This window comes from Leucopleurus acutus (genome assembly GCF_964270905.1).
Source record: "Leucopleurus acutus genome assembly, chromosome: 2".
Classification (NCBI taxonomy): domain Eukaryota; kingdom Metazoa; phylum Chordata; class Mammalia; order Artiodactyla; family Delphinidae; genus Leucopleurus; species Leucopleurus acutus.
Window position 1 is genome coordinate 43,840,486 of NC_139143.1, and position 16,819 is coordinate 43,857,304.

Consider the following 16,819-nt stretch of genomic DNA (forward strand, 5'->3'; position numbering starts at 1 on the left):
AATTATCATACATTGCTCATTGGTAAAATGATACAACCACTTTGGAAACAGAGTTTTGGCAGTTTCTTTAAAAGTTAAACACACATGTATCTAAGCATTTCACTCCTAGGTATTTACTCAAGAGAAATGAAAGCATATGTCCTCATAAAGACTTGTTCATGAATTTTTATAGCGGTTTTATTTGTAACAGCCAACAACTGGAAACAATTCAAAAGTCCTTCAACAACTGAAAGGGTAAACTAAATTAAGGTGTATTTTTGCAACTGAATGTTATTCAGCAAACAAAACAAAACAAAACCACGCAAATTTTTATATGCAACACCTGGATTATTCTCAAAATAATTATGCTATGTGAAAGCTAGACAAAAATAAAAAGTACAAACTGAGTGATTCAGTTTATAGAAAATTCTAGAAGTCAGATCAATCTGTGTAAGAGGAAGCAGGTTGGAGGTTGCCTAAAGAAGGAGATAGAGAGATGGATGGATTACAAAGAAACATTAGGAAACTGTAGGGAGTGTGATGGAAATGTTTGTTGTCTTGATTATGGTGATCATTTCATGGTACATACATATGTCAAGAGTCATCAAATTGTACACTAACTGTATTTAATATATCTTAATAAAGCTATACAAAAAGCTTTTTGGAAATTCTTGTATATCTTGAGTTTACAGAGTTCATATTAATATAGTTATCATAGGAACCATCCATAATTTGAGGGATTGGCAATGAAGGAGGAAAAAGAAACTAGATCAAGCTTTCTCAGATGAAGTTTCATATATTCTTTTTTATCTGGGATATTATCCAAATTTGAATTTTTAATTATTCCATATGCTATACCCAGAACTCAGGTAAGAATTTTAGGTAATTAAAGGAAAGTAATGCCATTCCAAGAACTATCCATTCCATTTGCTTTTTTGTTTTAGATCTCTGTCTTCTCCTTGTGAGCTTTGCTGTGACATTCAGCCTCTCCTAGTAAAACTTTTGGCACCAGAAGGTCCATTTGGAATCTTTTCCCTTGTCCAGCATCAATGGATGAGATGAATATCAAAATTACACTCATCCCACATATCAACTAAAGAAAAGGTGAAGGCATAACATTTGGAATCACAGGAGTTGTTTTTTACTTAGTAGTTTTTCCTGTTTGTCACGGTGGTTCTCAAAGTGCTGTTATCTATCAAAATCACCTGTGAAGCTTTTTAAAAAGATAGTTTCGTGGGCTGTAACCCACAACCACTGAATTAAAGCTTTTAGGGATATAGCCCGGACTCTTCATTTTTTCATTTTGTAGGTAATTCATCATTCATCTATTCATTGCAACAAATATGCACAGACTGCTTATAATTGAGTGCTAGGCACCTGGACTAGGTATTAGTTTAGAGGAGCAAAAATCATGGGGCTTCTTGCCTTCATATTATGCATATTATAATAAGTGATATAAAAGGAAAAGTAAACTGCCCAATTAGAAATTATTATGGGGGTGGGCCGAGGGAAGTAGTCCAGATTCAAAATCCCTGGGAGGGTCAGGGAAGGCTTCAGAAAGGAAGCAGCATTTTAGCAGAGACCTGGAAGAAGAGTGAAAGTCAGAATGAAGATAAAAGTAATCACATGGAGGGAATATCACAGAAAGGGGAAAGAACATATATCTTAAAGAAGGGGGAGAATGGGTTGTGGCAGGGAAGGACTACAGCTCAGTTAGAGGAGACAGTGGTACAAGATGAGGAAAGAAACATAGGCAAGGGCACTCGTGCTTAACAATTGCTGGTTTAATAAAGAGAATGTGTAGTGATAGATATAAGACTGTCTAATATTAGGAAAAATAATTAAGAAATATGAGCTTTCTTGGATCACCATCCTTTGCTTAAGTAGGGTACACAGATTAAGTCCCCTAATTCTGATTAAAGCCATTAAACAGGAAAAAGCAACTTAGCAACTCTGCAGGCCTAATGGCTAGTTGGATCCAGTTTCTTCAGGAATTCTCATGTCTGTCAGTGGTCCCGTGGGAACCATGATAGAACTCATGGGTTGCAGAGATTAAATCCCAGCCTGAATCTGGGACACACTCATTCAGGAGAACTTCTGAGATCACTGGTCACTGAGGTCCTTCAGGGCTTTTCCAACTAGACAAGTTTATTCTAAACTAGCTCTGAACACCTAGGTAGAAAATAAGCTCTTGGAAGCAAAGCGAGCCCACTTTTGCAGAATATTCGAATCTACCTGTTAGCATCTACCTTTCTCTATGGATGATAACTACTATAACGACAATTTATTAAGTGCTTTCTATGTATAAGATGCTACTAAATACTTTGCATCTTTGACCCTCTCAGCGAAAGTACTAGGTAAATATTATTATCACTTTTATGAAGGTGAAACTGAGGCTCAGAGAAATTTAAGCTGCTCATCTAAGACACCACAGCTAGTAAGTAGAAGACATTGGATTCAAAGCCAGTTCTCTACAAATTCAAACTTTTTAACACCGTGTGCCATTACAAATTCAAACTTTTTAACACCGTGTGCCATTACCTGATTGTTGCTATAACAAATTGCCACAAACTCAGTAGCTTAAAACAACAGAAATGTATTCTCTTAAAGTTCTGGAGGTCAAAATCTACAGTGGGTCCATAGAGTTGTGTTCTTTCTGGATGCTCAAGTGGAGTATAGGTTTCCTTGCTCTTTCTACCTTCCAGAGGCAGTGTACAGCCTTTGGCTCATGGCCCCATTTCTCTACTTTCAAAGTCAGCAGCGCCCCATTTTCAAATCTTCTTCGGTCTCCTTTGATCCTTTGCTTCTTTCCTATAAGGACCTTTGTGATTAAATTTAGGGTCCATCCAAATAATCCAGGATGATCTTCCCATTTCAAGGTTTTTAACTGAATCACATCTGCAAAGCGCTGTTGCCGTCCTATGTAACATTCACAGTTTCCAAGGATTAGGGCATGGATGTTTTGGGAGCTCATTATCTAGCCTACCGCATATTTCCACACAGATTTTCAAAATTTTAGCTGAGCCTGCTGAGGGAATCCATTGCCATTAGGGTCCAGGTTAGCAGCAAATGGTTACAGCCCAGCAAACAGCCTGCAGTGTGTACATTGATTATGACTAGTGTTAGTTTAAAATGTATGTAGAATTTAAGTACATGATAATGATAGAACAAAAGACAGGAGGGAAGTAAATGGAGTTAGCATTTTCTATGGTTCTTACATTGTTGGGGAAGTTATAATTGTTAATTACCTGTTACTATGTTAAGGATGCACATTATCTTTTTTTTAACATCTTTATTGGAGTATAATTGCTTTACAATGGTGTGTTAGTTTCTGCTTTATAACAAAGTGAATCAGTTATACTTATACATATGTTCCCATATCTTTTCCCTCTTGTGTCTCCCTCCCTCCCATCCTCCCTATCCCACCCCTCTAGGTGGTCACAAAGCACCAAGCTGATCTCCCCGTGCTATGCGGCTGCTTCCCACTAGCTATCTATTTTACGTTTCGTAGTGTATATATGTCCATGCCACTCTCTCACATTGTCACAGCTTACCCTTCCCCCTCCCCGTATCCTCAAGTCCATTCTCTAGTAGGTCTGTGTCTTTATTCCCGTCTTACCCCTAGGTTCTTCATGACCTTTTTTTTTTTCTTAGATTCCATATATATGTGTTAGCATATGGTATTTGTTTTTCTCTTTCTGACTTACTTCACTCTGTATGACAGACTCTAGGTCTATCCACTTCATTACAAATAACTCAATTTCGTTTCTTTTTATGGCTGAGTAATATTCCATTGTATATATGTGCCACATCTTCTTTATCCATTCATCCGATGATGGACACTTAGGTTGCTTCCATCTCCTGGCTATTGTAAATAGAGTTGCAATGAACATTTTGGTGCATGACTCTTTTTGAATTATGGTTTTCTCAGGGTATATGCCCAGTAGTGGGATTGCTGGGTCACATGGTAGTTCTATTTGTGGTTTTTTAAGGAACCTCCATACTGTTCTCCATAGTGGCTGTATCAATTTACATTCCCACCAGCAGTGCAAGAGTATTCCCTTTTCTCCACACCCTCTCCAGCATTTATTGTTTCTAGATTTGTATTCTGTTGTTTTTGGATGGAATGTCCTGTAAATATCAAGTCCATCTTGTTTAATGTATCATTTAAAGCTTGTGTTTCCTTATTTATTTTCATTTTGGATGATCTGTCCATTGGTGAAAGTGGGGCGTTAAAGTCCCCTACTATTATTGTGTTACTGTCGATTTCCCCTTTTATGGCTGTTAGTATTTGCCTTATGTATTGAAGTGCTCCTATGTTGGAGGGATGCACATTATCTTTAAAGGAACAGTAAAAGTAGATTATTATTATGTTCATAATAATCTAATAAAAAGAAATAAGTAAAATAATAAGTACAATTGATTATCAGTAAGAAGGCAAAATAGAAGAGAGTAAAGCACATAGAAAACATAGGATAAATAAAAAACAAATAGTAAGATGATTGATTGAGTCCCAAAGACATCAATAATTATATTAAATATAAACAGACAATTCCACTTTAAATACAAAGACTGTCATACTACTACATTTCCCAAACTGTGGGCTGAGGTGCCCTGGTGGCCTTCATAAATTCACAGGAGACCTAAGGAATATTTTAAATTTTCAGTGGAAACAAAGCAATATTTGATATCTCTCACGTATTTTGCAAACTGCTAGCTCAGAGTAGCTCCCAGTTACATTAGGTTGCAGAAAGTTCTGTTTGGTGACATCAAATCTTTGCAAAACTGGGTTTTCAGCAGTGACTGTGATAAAGAAAAAGTACCAAATGAAAATTAATGGTATAGGAAATTAGGTGGCAGTTTATAATCTGATTCCAAGGTTTGAGAAGTTGAGCAGTGTCTAACATTCTATTACTAAGAATTATGGTGGGCACAAGACTTATTAAGTGGTTTGGGTCCAGTTATGTAACAAATAAAACTGTTAAGTATTTCTTTTTTGGCTAGGAATGACGTGAACAAATTACTAAGACCCCAAGAGTGCTGTGAACTAAGTTTGGGAACATCTATCATAATTAATTAAAAATAAAAACTACAGGGAATTCTCTGCTGGTCCAGTGGTTAGCACTCTGTGCTTTCACTGCCAGGGCCCAGTTTCAATCCCTGGTAAGGGAACTAAGATCCTGCAAGCTGTGCTGTGCAGTCTAAATAAATAAATATATAAATAAAAGAATAAATAAAAGTAAAAACTACGTGTTCCATACAAAACAAATAATATATATGTTCAGAGACAGAATGAATGAATATAAAAAGATGGAAAACACATTATGCAAAAATGAACCAAAAGAAAGCTGATTTGACAAATGTGGCATTATGACAATCTTTGTCTTTAAATTATCATTGTGTGTTTATATTTAAAATAGTTATAGATATATTGAGGATTAAATCTACAAACTTTTTATTTGTTTCTTAATTGCATTATAGCTAAAGTAGACAAAATAGAATTTGAGTCAAGATATATTACTAAAGAGAGATATGTTCTAATAATAAAAGAGTCTATCTACTAGAAAATATAATTTTAAAATATATAAAGGTACATTACTGTACCTAAATAAAAATGTCAAAAATATGTATATATTAATATATAAAAGTAAAAAAATGGACAGAGTTAGAAAAAGAAATAAGACACATGTACAATAGATGGAACATTATCTGGTAGAATAAGCAGACCTCCAACAAATCAGTAACTGTGTAGAAGACTTAAACAAATATTAACAGATTATCCCTCACTGATATACCCAGGGCACTGCACCCTCTACCACAGACACATATTTTTTACATACACCTACAGTTATCTTAGTTGATCATACGCTGAGCCATAAAACAAACTCAATCAATCTCAAAACTTGTTAATAAATATACAGCTAAAAACATTCTTCAAATGGTTGTAAATTCTGCAAAACATTTCTAAGTAAACCATGGGTCATTGAAGAAATTACAATGGTCATTATCAAATATTTTAAACTGAAAAAAAAGAAAATATGACACATTAAAACTTGTGCAATACAGCTAAATCGATGCTTAGAATAAAAATAATAGTCTGAAGCCCCTTTTTAGACTATGAAAAGCTGAAAATAAAAAATTCTAAGTAATTATCTCAAGAAATTCATTTTTTAAAAAAGAACACCAAATAAACTCAAGAAAATTTTAGTAAAAATAAAATGAAGATAAACATAAATCAACAAAGCCAAAAGTTGGTTCTTTGAAGACTGAAAATATTGACCAGTTAATTGATTGGTTTCAGTCTATCCTCCATTATTTGAATTAATTAGTAGGAAGTGTGGGGAGGAACAAGAGATTAAAAAAAAAAGAGAGATTTTAAAAACTGAAGTAAAATGGTATTTTTCCAGCATATATTTCTTCTTGATTACATATTGATTGACTCTAAATGGTATTTTTATTACTTGAACTTAAACCTATGAGGTCTTAAGGGGTAGTAGCTGAGTCTAATATTTAAAATATGCACTTAAAAATATGCTTTCATAGTTGTTGAGCTTTGTCTACAAAACATGTGCTGAAATTTCTTTGTGCTGACTTGGCAACAGACTTCCAACATAGGTTACTGCTACGTCTATGAAACATACTGGAGAAAAAAAGAGAAAGTAGCATAGAAATTTCTACAATAACTATTTTTTTAACTCAAACACATACTGTTTACTTTATTTCTTTAACAATAAAACAGTAATAATGACACAATAATTTAGTTGTAACAAAGCACTCAACAGAGCAAAATAAAAACAAAGCTAATTAAGGAGGCAGAGCTTCAGCTCAAGTTACTCACCTCCTTTAAACAGGAAAAACTATCATTAGTCTAGTGGTTCTCAAAAGGTCTGCTCATTTGAGGAATGAGAGGAAGGAGAATTGGTTCTAAAAAGAAATAGCGGGCTTCCCTGGTGGCGCAATGGTTGAGAGTCCACCTGCGGATGCAGGGGACACGGGTTCGTGCCCCGGTCCGGGAAGATCCCACATGCCGCGGAGTGGCTGGGCCCGTGAGCCATGGCCGCTGAGCCTGCGCGTCCGGAGCCTGTGCTCTGCAACGGGAGAGGCCACAACAGTGAGAGGCCCGTGTACTGGAAAAAAAAAAAAAAGAAATAGCTACATCCAAAGCCCACCTCAGAACAATTACATGTGAATCTCTCAGGAGTGGGGCCCATTCAAAACTTTTTGAAGTGTTGTCAGTGTTTATAACTACAAGTCTAATGTAATAAGCGTGAAACACCATATCCTCAAAACAATCCAAAACCAAGGAATTTAAAAAAAAAGAAAAGAAAAAGAAATATGATAAATTTCTTTCCTCTTATCCTGGGAAAAGGGGGAAGGAAGCACTTACTCATTTCTCCTTGTTTTTTATCCATTTTTGATTGCCCAAAGTCAAGTTTAACAAATGTTAAATATTGGAACTTATGCAAATATCCTACCCAATTAAAATTTTCACTACTTTACATTTAGAAAGCTCTTTTAAAACAATACAAGGGGGAAGGAGCTTCAAGATGGCAGAAGAGTAAGACGTGGAGAGAGCTTCCCCCCCACAAATACATCAGAAGTACATCTACATGTGGAACAACTCCTACAGAACACCTACTGAACGCTGGCAGAAGACCTCAGACCTCCCAAAAGGGTCTCAGTGCTCTGACCGGGTGTCAGGGCAGTACCTCTGAAGTGGGAGAGCCAAGTTCAGGACATTGGTCCACCAGAGACCTCCCAGCTCCACATAATATCAAACGGTGAAAAACTCCCAGAGATCTCCATATCAACACCAACTCCACTAAACGACCAGCAATCTACAGTGCTGGACACCCGATGCCAAACAACTAGCAAGACAGGAACACAACCCCACCCATTAGCAGAAAGGCTGCTTAAAATCATACTAAGTTCAAAGAAACCCCAAAACACACAGCAGATGTGGACCTGCCCACCAGAAAGACAAGATCCACCCTCATCCACCAGAACACAGGCACTAGGCCCCTCCACCAGGAAGCCTACACAACCCACTGAACCAACCTTAGCCACTGGGGACAGACACCAAAAACAACGGGAATTACGAACCTGCAGCCTGCAAAAAGGAGACCCCAAACACAGTAAGTTAAGCAAAATAAGAAGACAGAGAAACACACAGCAGATAAAGGAGCAAGGTAAAAACCCACCAGACAAATGAAGAGGAAATAGGCAGTCTACCTGAAAAAGAATTCAGAATAATGATAGTAAAGATGATCCAAAATCTTGGAAATAGAATGGAGAAAATAAAAGAAACATTTAACAAGGACACAGAAGAACTAAGGAGCAAACAAACAATAATGAACAACACAATAAATGAAATTAAAAATTCTCTAGAAGGAATCAGTAGCAGAATAACTGAGGCAGAAGAATTGATAGGTGACCTGGAAGATAAAAGAGTGGAAATAACTACTGCAGAGCAGAATAAAGAAAAAAGAATGAAAAGAATCAAGGACAGTCTCAGAGACCTCTGGGACAATATTAAACACACGAACATTCGAATTATAGGGGTCCCAGAAGAAGAAGAGAAAAAGAAAGGGACTGAGAAAATATGTGAAGAGATTAGAATTGAAAACTTCCCTAATATGGGAAAGGTAATAGTCAATCAAGTCTAGGAAGCACAGAGAGTCCCATACAGGATAAATCCAAGGAGAAACATGCCAAGACATGTATTAATCAAACTATCAAATATTAAATACAAAGAAAAAATATTAAAAGCAGCAAGGGAAAAACAACAAATAACATACAAGGGAATCCCCATAAAGTTAACAGCTGATCTTTCAGCAGAAACTCTGAAAGCCAGAAGGGAGTGTCAGGACATATTTAAAGTGATGAAAGGGAAAAACGGACAACCAACATTACTCTACCCAGCAAGGATCTCATTCAAATTAAATGAGAAAGGATCTCATTCAAATTAAATGAGACGAGAAATTAAAATATTCACAGAGAAACAAAAGCTAAGACAATTTAGCACCACCAAACCATCTTTACAACAAATGCTAAAGGAACTTCTCTAGGCAGGAAACACAAGAGAAGGAAAAGACCTACAATAACAAACCAAAAACAATTAAGAAAATAGTAATAGGAACATACATATCAATAATTACCTTAAAGGTAAATGGATTAAATGCTCCAACCAAAAGACATAGACTGGCTGAATGGATACAAAAACAAGACCCATATATATGCTGTCTACAAGAGACCCGCTTCAGATCTAGGGACACATACAGACTGAAAGTGAGGGGATGGAAAAAGATATTCCATGCAAACAGAAATCAAAAGAAAGCTGGAGTAGTAATTCTCATATCAGACAAAATAGACTTGATCAAAGGATCAATCCAAGAAGATGATATAACAATTGTAAATATTTATGCACCCAACATAGGAGCACCTCAATACATAAGGCAAATACTAATAGCCATAAAAGGGGAAATCGATGGTAAAAAAATCATAGTAGGGGACGTTAACACCTCACTTTCACCAATGGGCAGATCATCAAAAACGAAAATAAATAAGGAAACACAAGCTTTAAATGATACATTAAACAAGATGGACTTAATTGGTATTTATAGGATATTCCATCCAAAAACAACAGAATACACTGTCTTCTCAAGTGTTCATGGAACATTCTCCAGGATAGATCATATCATGGGTGGCAAATCAAACCTTCGTAAATTTAAGAAAATTGAAATCATATCAAGTATATTTCCCGACCACAACACTATGAGACTAGATATCAATTACAGGAAAAAATCTGTAAAAGACGCTAAGACATGGAGGCTAAACAATACACTACTTAATAACCAAGAGATCACTGAAGAAATCAAAGAGGAAATCAAAAAATACCTAGAAGCAAATGAAAATGAAAACGCAAAGATGCAAAACCTATGGGATTCAGCAAAAACAGTTCTAAGAGGGAAGTTTATAGCAATACAATCTTACCTTAAGAAACAAGAAACTTATCAAATAAACAACCTAACCTTACACCTAAAGCAATTAGAGAAAGAAGAACAAGAAAACCACAAAGTTAGCAGAAGGAAAGAAATCATAAAGATCAGATCAGAAATACATGAAAAAGAAATGAAGGAAACAATAGCAAAGCTCAATAAAACTAAAAGCTGGGGGCTTCCCTGGTGGCGCAGTGGTTGAGAGTCCGCCTGCCGATGCAGGGGACACGGGTTCGTGCCCCGGTCCGGGAAGATCCCACATGCCGCGGAGCGGCTAGGTCCGTGAGCCTTGGCCGCTGAGCCTGCGCATCCGGAGCCTGTGCTCCGCAATGGGAGAGGCCACAACAGTGAGAGGCCCGCGTACCGCAAAACAAAACAAAACTAAACTAAAAGCTGGTTCTTTGAGAAGATAAACAAAATTGATAAACCATTAGCCAGACTCATCAAGAACAAAAGGGAGAAGACTCAAATCAATAGAATTAGAAATGAAAAAGGAGAAGTAACAACTGACAGAGCAGAAATACAAAGGATCATTAGAGACTACTACAAGCAACTATATGCCAATAAAATGGATAACCTGGAAGAAATGGACAAATTCTTAGAAATGCACAACTTTCAGGAAGAAATAGAAAATATAAAGACCAATTATAAGCACTGAAATTGAAACTGTGATTAAAAATCTTCCAACAAACAAAAGCCCAGGACCAGATGCCTTCACAGGCGAATTCTATCAAACATTTAGAGAAGAGCTAACACCTATCGTTCTCAAACTCTTCCAAAATATAGCAGAGGGAGGAACAATCCCAAACTCATTCTACGAGGCCACCATCACCCTGATACCAAAACCAGACAAAGATGTCACAAAGAAAGAAAACTACAGGCCAATATCACTGATAAACATAGATTCAAAAATCCTCAACAAAATACTAGAAAACAGAATCCAACAGCACATTAAAAGGATCATACACCATGATCAACTGGGGCTTATCCCAGGAATGCAAGGATATTTCAATACACGCAATCAATCAATGTGATACACCATATTAACAAATTGAAAAATAAAAACCATATGGTCATCTCAATAGATGGAGAAAAAGCTTTTGACAAAATTCAACACCCATTTATGATAAAAACCCTTCAGAAAGGAGGCACAGAGGGAACTTACCTCAACATAATAAAGGCCATATATGACAAAACCCCAGCCAATATTGTTCTCAATGGTGAAAAACTGTAACCATTTCCACGAAGATCAGGAAAAAGACAACGTTGTCCACTCTCAGCACTATTATTCAACATAGTTTTGGAAGTTTTAGCCACAGCAATCAGAGAAGAAAAAGAAATAACAGGAATCCAAATCGGAAAAGAAGTAAAGCTGTCACTGTTTGCAGATGACATGATACTATACATAGAGAATCCTAAAGATGCTACCAGAAAACTACTAGAGCTAATCAATGAATTTGGTAAAGTAGCAGGATACAAAATTAATGCACAGAAATCTCTGGCATTCCTATACACTAATGATGAAAAATCTGAAAGAGAAATTAGGAAACACTCCCATTTACCATTGCAACAAAAAGAATAAAATATTTAGGAATAAACCTACCTAAGGAAACAAAAGACCTGCATGCAGAAAACTATAAGACACTGATGAAAGTAATTAAAGCTGATACAAACAGATGGAGAGATATACCATGTTCCTGGACTGGAAGAATCAACATTGTGAAAATGACTCTACTATCCAAAGCAATCTACATATTCAATGCAATCCCTATCAAACTACCACAGGCATTTTTCACAAAACTAGAACAAGAAATTTCACAATTTGTATGGAAACACAAAAGACCCCGAATAGCCAAAGCAATCTTGAGAAAGAAAAATGGAGCTGGAGGAATCAGACTCCCTGACTTCAGACTATACTATAAAGCTACAGTAATCCAGAGAGTATGGACTGCCACAAAAACTGAAGTATAGATCAATGGACCAGGATAGAAAGCCCAGAGATAAGGCCACACACATATGGTCACCTTATCTTTGATAAAGGAGGCAAGAATATACAATGGAGAAAAGACAGCCTTTTCAATAAGTGGTGCTGGGAAAACTGGACAGCTACATGTAAAAGAATGAAATTAGAACACTTCCTAACACCATACACAAAAATAAACTCAAAATGGATTAAATACCTAAATGTAAGGCCAGACACTATAAAACTCTTAGAGGAAAACATAGGCAGAACACTCTATGACAAATCACAGCAAGATCCTTTCTGATCCACCTCCTAGAGAAATGGAAATAAAAAGAAAAATAAACAAATGGGACCCAATGAAACCTAAAAGCTTTTGCACAGCAAAGGAAACCATGAACAAGATGAAAAGACAACCCTCAGAATGGGAGAAAATATTTGCAAATGAAGCAACTGACAAAGGGTTAATCTCCAAAATTTACAAGCAGCTCATGCAACTCAATATCAAAAAAAAACAAACAACCCAATCCAAAAGTGAGCAGAAGACCTAAATAGACATTTCTCCAAAGAAGATATACAGACTGCGAACAAAGACATGAAAGAATGCTCAACGTCATTAATCATTAGAGAAATGCAAATCAAAACTACAATGAGATATCATCTCACCCCAGTCAGAATTGCCATCATCAAGAAATCTACAAACAATAAATGCTGGAGAGGGTGTGGAGAAAAGTGAACCGTCCTGCACTGTTGGTGGGAATGTAAATTGATACAGCCACTATGGAGAACATTATGGAGGTTCCTTAAAAAACTACAAATAGAACTACCATATGACCCAGCAATCCCACTACTGGGCATATACCCTGAGAAAACCATAATTCAAAAAGAGTCATCTACCACAATGCTTATTGAAGCTCTATTTACCATAGGCAGAACATGGAAGCAACCTAAGTGCCCATGTACAGATGAATGGATAAAGAAGATGTGGCACATATATACAATGGAATATTACTCAGCCATAAAAAGGAACGAAATTGAGTTATTTGTAGTGAGGTGGATGGACCTAGAGTCTATCATACAGAGTGAAGTAAGTCAGAAAGAGAAAAACAAATACCGTATGCTAACACATATATATGGAATCTAAAAAAACAAAACAAAACAAAACAAAATGGTCATGAAGAACCTAGGGGCAAGATGGAAATAAAGATGCAGACCTACTAGAGAATGGACTTGAGGACTCGGGGAGGGGGAAGGGTAAGCTGGGACAATGTGAGAGAGTGGCATGGACATATATACACTACCAAACGTAAAATAGATAGCTAGTAGGAAGCAGCCGCATAGCACAGGGAGATTAGCTCGGTGCTTTGTGACCACCTAGAGGGGTGGGATAGGGAGGGTAGGAGTCAGGCAGACATAAGAGGGAAGAGATACTGGGAAATATGTATATGTATAGCTGATTTACTTTCTTATAAAGCAGAAACTAACACACCATCATAAAGCAATTATACTCCAATAAAGATATTAAAAAATTTAAAAAATTAACTTAAATTAAAAAAATAAAATAAAATGGATCATGGATGAGGACCTACTGTATAGCACAGGGAACTCTACTTATTACTCTGTAATGACCTATATGGGCAAAGAATCTAGAAAAGAGTGGATATATGTATATGTATAACTGATTCACTTTGCTGTACAGCAGAAACTAACACAACATTGTAAATCAACTATACCAATAACAATTTTAAAAATAAATAAGTAAATAAACTAAGGGGAGAAAAAAAAACAATACTGGGGGGAGTTCCCTGGTGCCGCAGTGGTTAAGAATCCCTCTGCCAATTCAGGGGACACGGGCTCGACCCCTGGTCTGGGAAGATCCCACATGTCGCAGAGCAACTGAGCCCGTGAGCCACAATTACTGAGCCTGCGCTTTAGAGCCCGTGAGCCACAACTACTGAGCCCATGTGTCACAACTACTGAAGCCCTTGCGCCTAGAGCCTGTGCTCCGCAACAAGAAATGCCACCACAGTGAGAAGCCTGTGCACCGCAAAGAAGAGTAGCCCCCGCTCACCGCAACTAGAGAAAGCCTGCGTGCAGCCAAAATAAATAAATAAAACAAAACAAAAACAATACCAGGTTTCAGAAAGAATCCCCCACATTTTAAGTTTGCATAGATGTTTAAGTCAGCTATTTGTTCAACAAAGAAGAGTCGATGAAATATATTAGAAAGCATTTTATTAATAAGTTATTATAAAACAATATTCATTTCATGTAGCACAAATTAACTTTTTGGTGCAAGAAGAGGAATATCTGAATGTTTCCCATCTATTTCTAAAACTGTCAGAATTCCTTTGTATAAGATTGATATCTTCAAATCTAGAACCTAAACATAAATTTTTCTTAAGAATGCATACATAAAATACTTCTCCTGTAAATGCACTATATCTTTGACAAATCCCTATTGGGAGGTACAGTAGTGACTGCAGGCATTTATCTTTAAAACAACTTTTCCTGGGCTTCCCTGGTGGCGCAGTGGTTGGGGGTCCGCCTGCCGATGCAGGGGACACGGGTTCGTGCCCCGGTCTGGGAAGATCCCATATGCCGTGGAGTGGCTGGGCCTGTGGGGCATGGCCGCTGGGCCTGCGCGTCCGGAGCCTGTGCTCCGCAGGGGGAGAGGCCACAGCGATGAGAGGCCCACGTACCGCAAAAAAACCCTCAAAAAACAAAAACAAAAAAACCCCAACTTTTCCTCATTTTTCAGGTTTGAGAATGATATCACATCAAGTATGGAAAATAAGTTTTTTCTTTAAGAAGACATAAATTCACTTAGAGATGTCTCCTCAAATTCAGAAAAACCCATTTCTTCAGCTCCTTCTGTCAGGACTCCATATTAATCTCAGCCACTTCATTCTTGCCCGGAAGTGTTTTTGTCGGGTTGTCTTCACTTACACCTTCAATGTCTGCCAGATCAATAGGTGGTAAAGGATTCCTCCAGCACTGGAAGTTGTTGTACTGACAAAATTCTTCCTTGAGCTGTCGCGGCGCGGCCCACCAGTCTCCCCGCAGGGAGTCTGCGCGCCCCGCCCCGTCGTCGCCACCGCCCCTCCCCTGGCCCGCGGGGCCTCACGGGCGGCTGCAGCAGGGGCGGCTCGCCGGTCTCCAGTCCGCGGCCCTTACGCTCCGCGCCGTCCGGGGCGCCAGTGTCCCCGCCATCACGGCAATTGCTGGGCGAAACCGAAGGCTCAGTCATAGCCCCTGCGTCGATTTTACGCTTTCGGGGCAGCTCCGGGACGCCGAGGGGCTGCCCGGAATGCGAGACCCCCGACGGCGGGATCCAAAGCCCTGGCCGCGCCGGCTCCTCAGGAAAGTCGCGGAGCAGGAGCCGCTTCCAGGGCACGTGGAACGTCAGGGGCTCGGCAGCACGCCGCTTGCCCGTGGGCCCCGAAGGCTCGGGCGGAGCCCACCAGGAGCGGGACTCCCGTAGCTGTGGGAGCAGAGGGCCTCTCCACTAACTTTGACGTCCCTGTGGTCTTGCTCTCCAGGTCAGTGCCAATCCCCGGTGCACCTTACATTCGCCATGCCTACAGAACAGATTGACAAAGATGAGTTTCCTGTTGGGACATCTTTGAAGTATAAATGCCGCCTTGGTTACTACAGAAGAGTGTTCTCTATCACCTGCCTGCAAAACTCTGTCTGGTCAAGCCCTGCAAACAACTGTAGGCGTAAGTAACTCTAGACTGAGGACTACTCTGTGTCAATAATGCTTAAGATCTGATCAGTCGTTCAAAGTTTGAAACAAAGACACGTGTCTTGGTAACTTTGCCTAAAGTATAAAAAGATGTGAGAGTTATTCTTGTAGGTCATATCTTCCTACTGCTTTGAGTTCCTAGCACCTTCATTACAAGTTCATTTCATGAGAAATGACCATCATGAGGCATGACTGAGGGAAAATCTCCCTTCACTAGGGGTGTCCCATTTTTTACAACTGAAACTAAGTAATGAATGACTCAGGAAAGGAAAGAAAAGTGTAGGTGGGGAGAGAATCCCAAACTTCAAGACTTTTGATGTACACTGGTTGAATTACAGAGTAAGCATTTTAGTAATAAGCAGAGTTTACATCTTTCTAAGAGGCAAAAAATATGGGGATGAGATCTGGAAGGGAGGTCTTTTTGAAAGTGGTGCTTAGTAGGTGGCTGATCCTGAGGCAGTCTTGTGAGTTTCCTCAAGGTGGTAAATCTGTGGAACTACAAGAGCTATGGTCAGTTTGGGACCTTATGTATTAACAGACGTTCCGAGTATTCTAGACCCAGTCCCCACATTCTGCTTCTTTCCCGTAGGTAAATCATGTGGATCTCTTCCAGACCTCATAAATGGCAAAATGGACATCAACAAAGACACCCAGTTTGGATCAACTGTTAATTATTTTTGTAATGAAGGGTGAGTTGGCAGTAGCCTTGTTTGGGATGACAGTTCTAGAATTGTAACACTAGTCTCTTAACAGTAGTCTCAGAAAGGAAAGTCAAACTACCTGTCCATTTAAAACAGAGCAGTAAGATTTCTAAGTAGAAGTTGTGCCTTGAATCCAGGCATTTAACTACCCTTGCAATGACTAAACAAATATTTGAAAAAATAGGAAAAAACCTGTAACCATGCTTAGAAATTGGAGGGGTGAGGGTAATGTTTGCACACCAAATTAATGTACCTAAAGCCAAGTGAAGCATTTACTAGATGAGAAGGACCAGCATTCTAAAGAAGTAAGTGGAACAAACACACATATATTCTTAACTCAAAGCAATAAGAGCTAGAAATGTTGGACTCAGGAAAAAGTAGGAAAGAGTTGTTTATTTGGGATGATGGAGTAGATGTGGTGGATGGGCAAATC

The 16,819-nt window shown here is 38.3% G+C and overlaps 1 protein-coding gene and 1 pseudogene across 2 annotated transcripts in view; one reads left to right on the plus strand and one right to left on the minus strand.

Annotated features, from left to right (window-relative positions):
- Positions 1 to 14,814: 14,814 nt before the first annotated feature.
- Positions 14,815 to 15,516, minus strand: LOC309973859 (uncharacterized protein C9orf40-like; annotated as a pseudogene). The gene is made up of 2 exons: positions 15,508 to 15,516; positions 14,815 to 15,421 (listed from the first exon to the last, which is right to left on the minus strand). The product of its transcript is annotated as an uncharacterized protein C9orf40-like (transcript).
- A 799-nt stretch (positions 15,517 to 16,315) lies between these two features.
- Positions 16,316 to 16,819, plus strand: part of CR1 (complement C3b/C4b receptor 1 (Knops blood group)) — a gene marked incomplete at both ends in the record, with an annotated part of 116,442 nt that continues 115,938 nt past the window's right edge. Inside the window, one exon of the mRNA XM_082858325.1 lies at positions 16,316 to 16,374. Coding sequence (XP_082714451.1) covers positions 16,316 to 16,374 — 59 coding nt within the window. The remainder of the gene's footprint in view (positions 16,375 to 16,819) is intronic.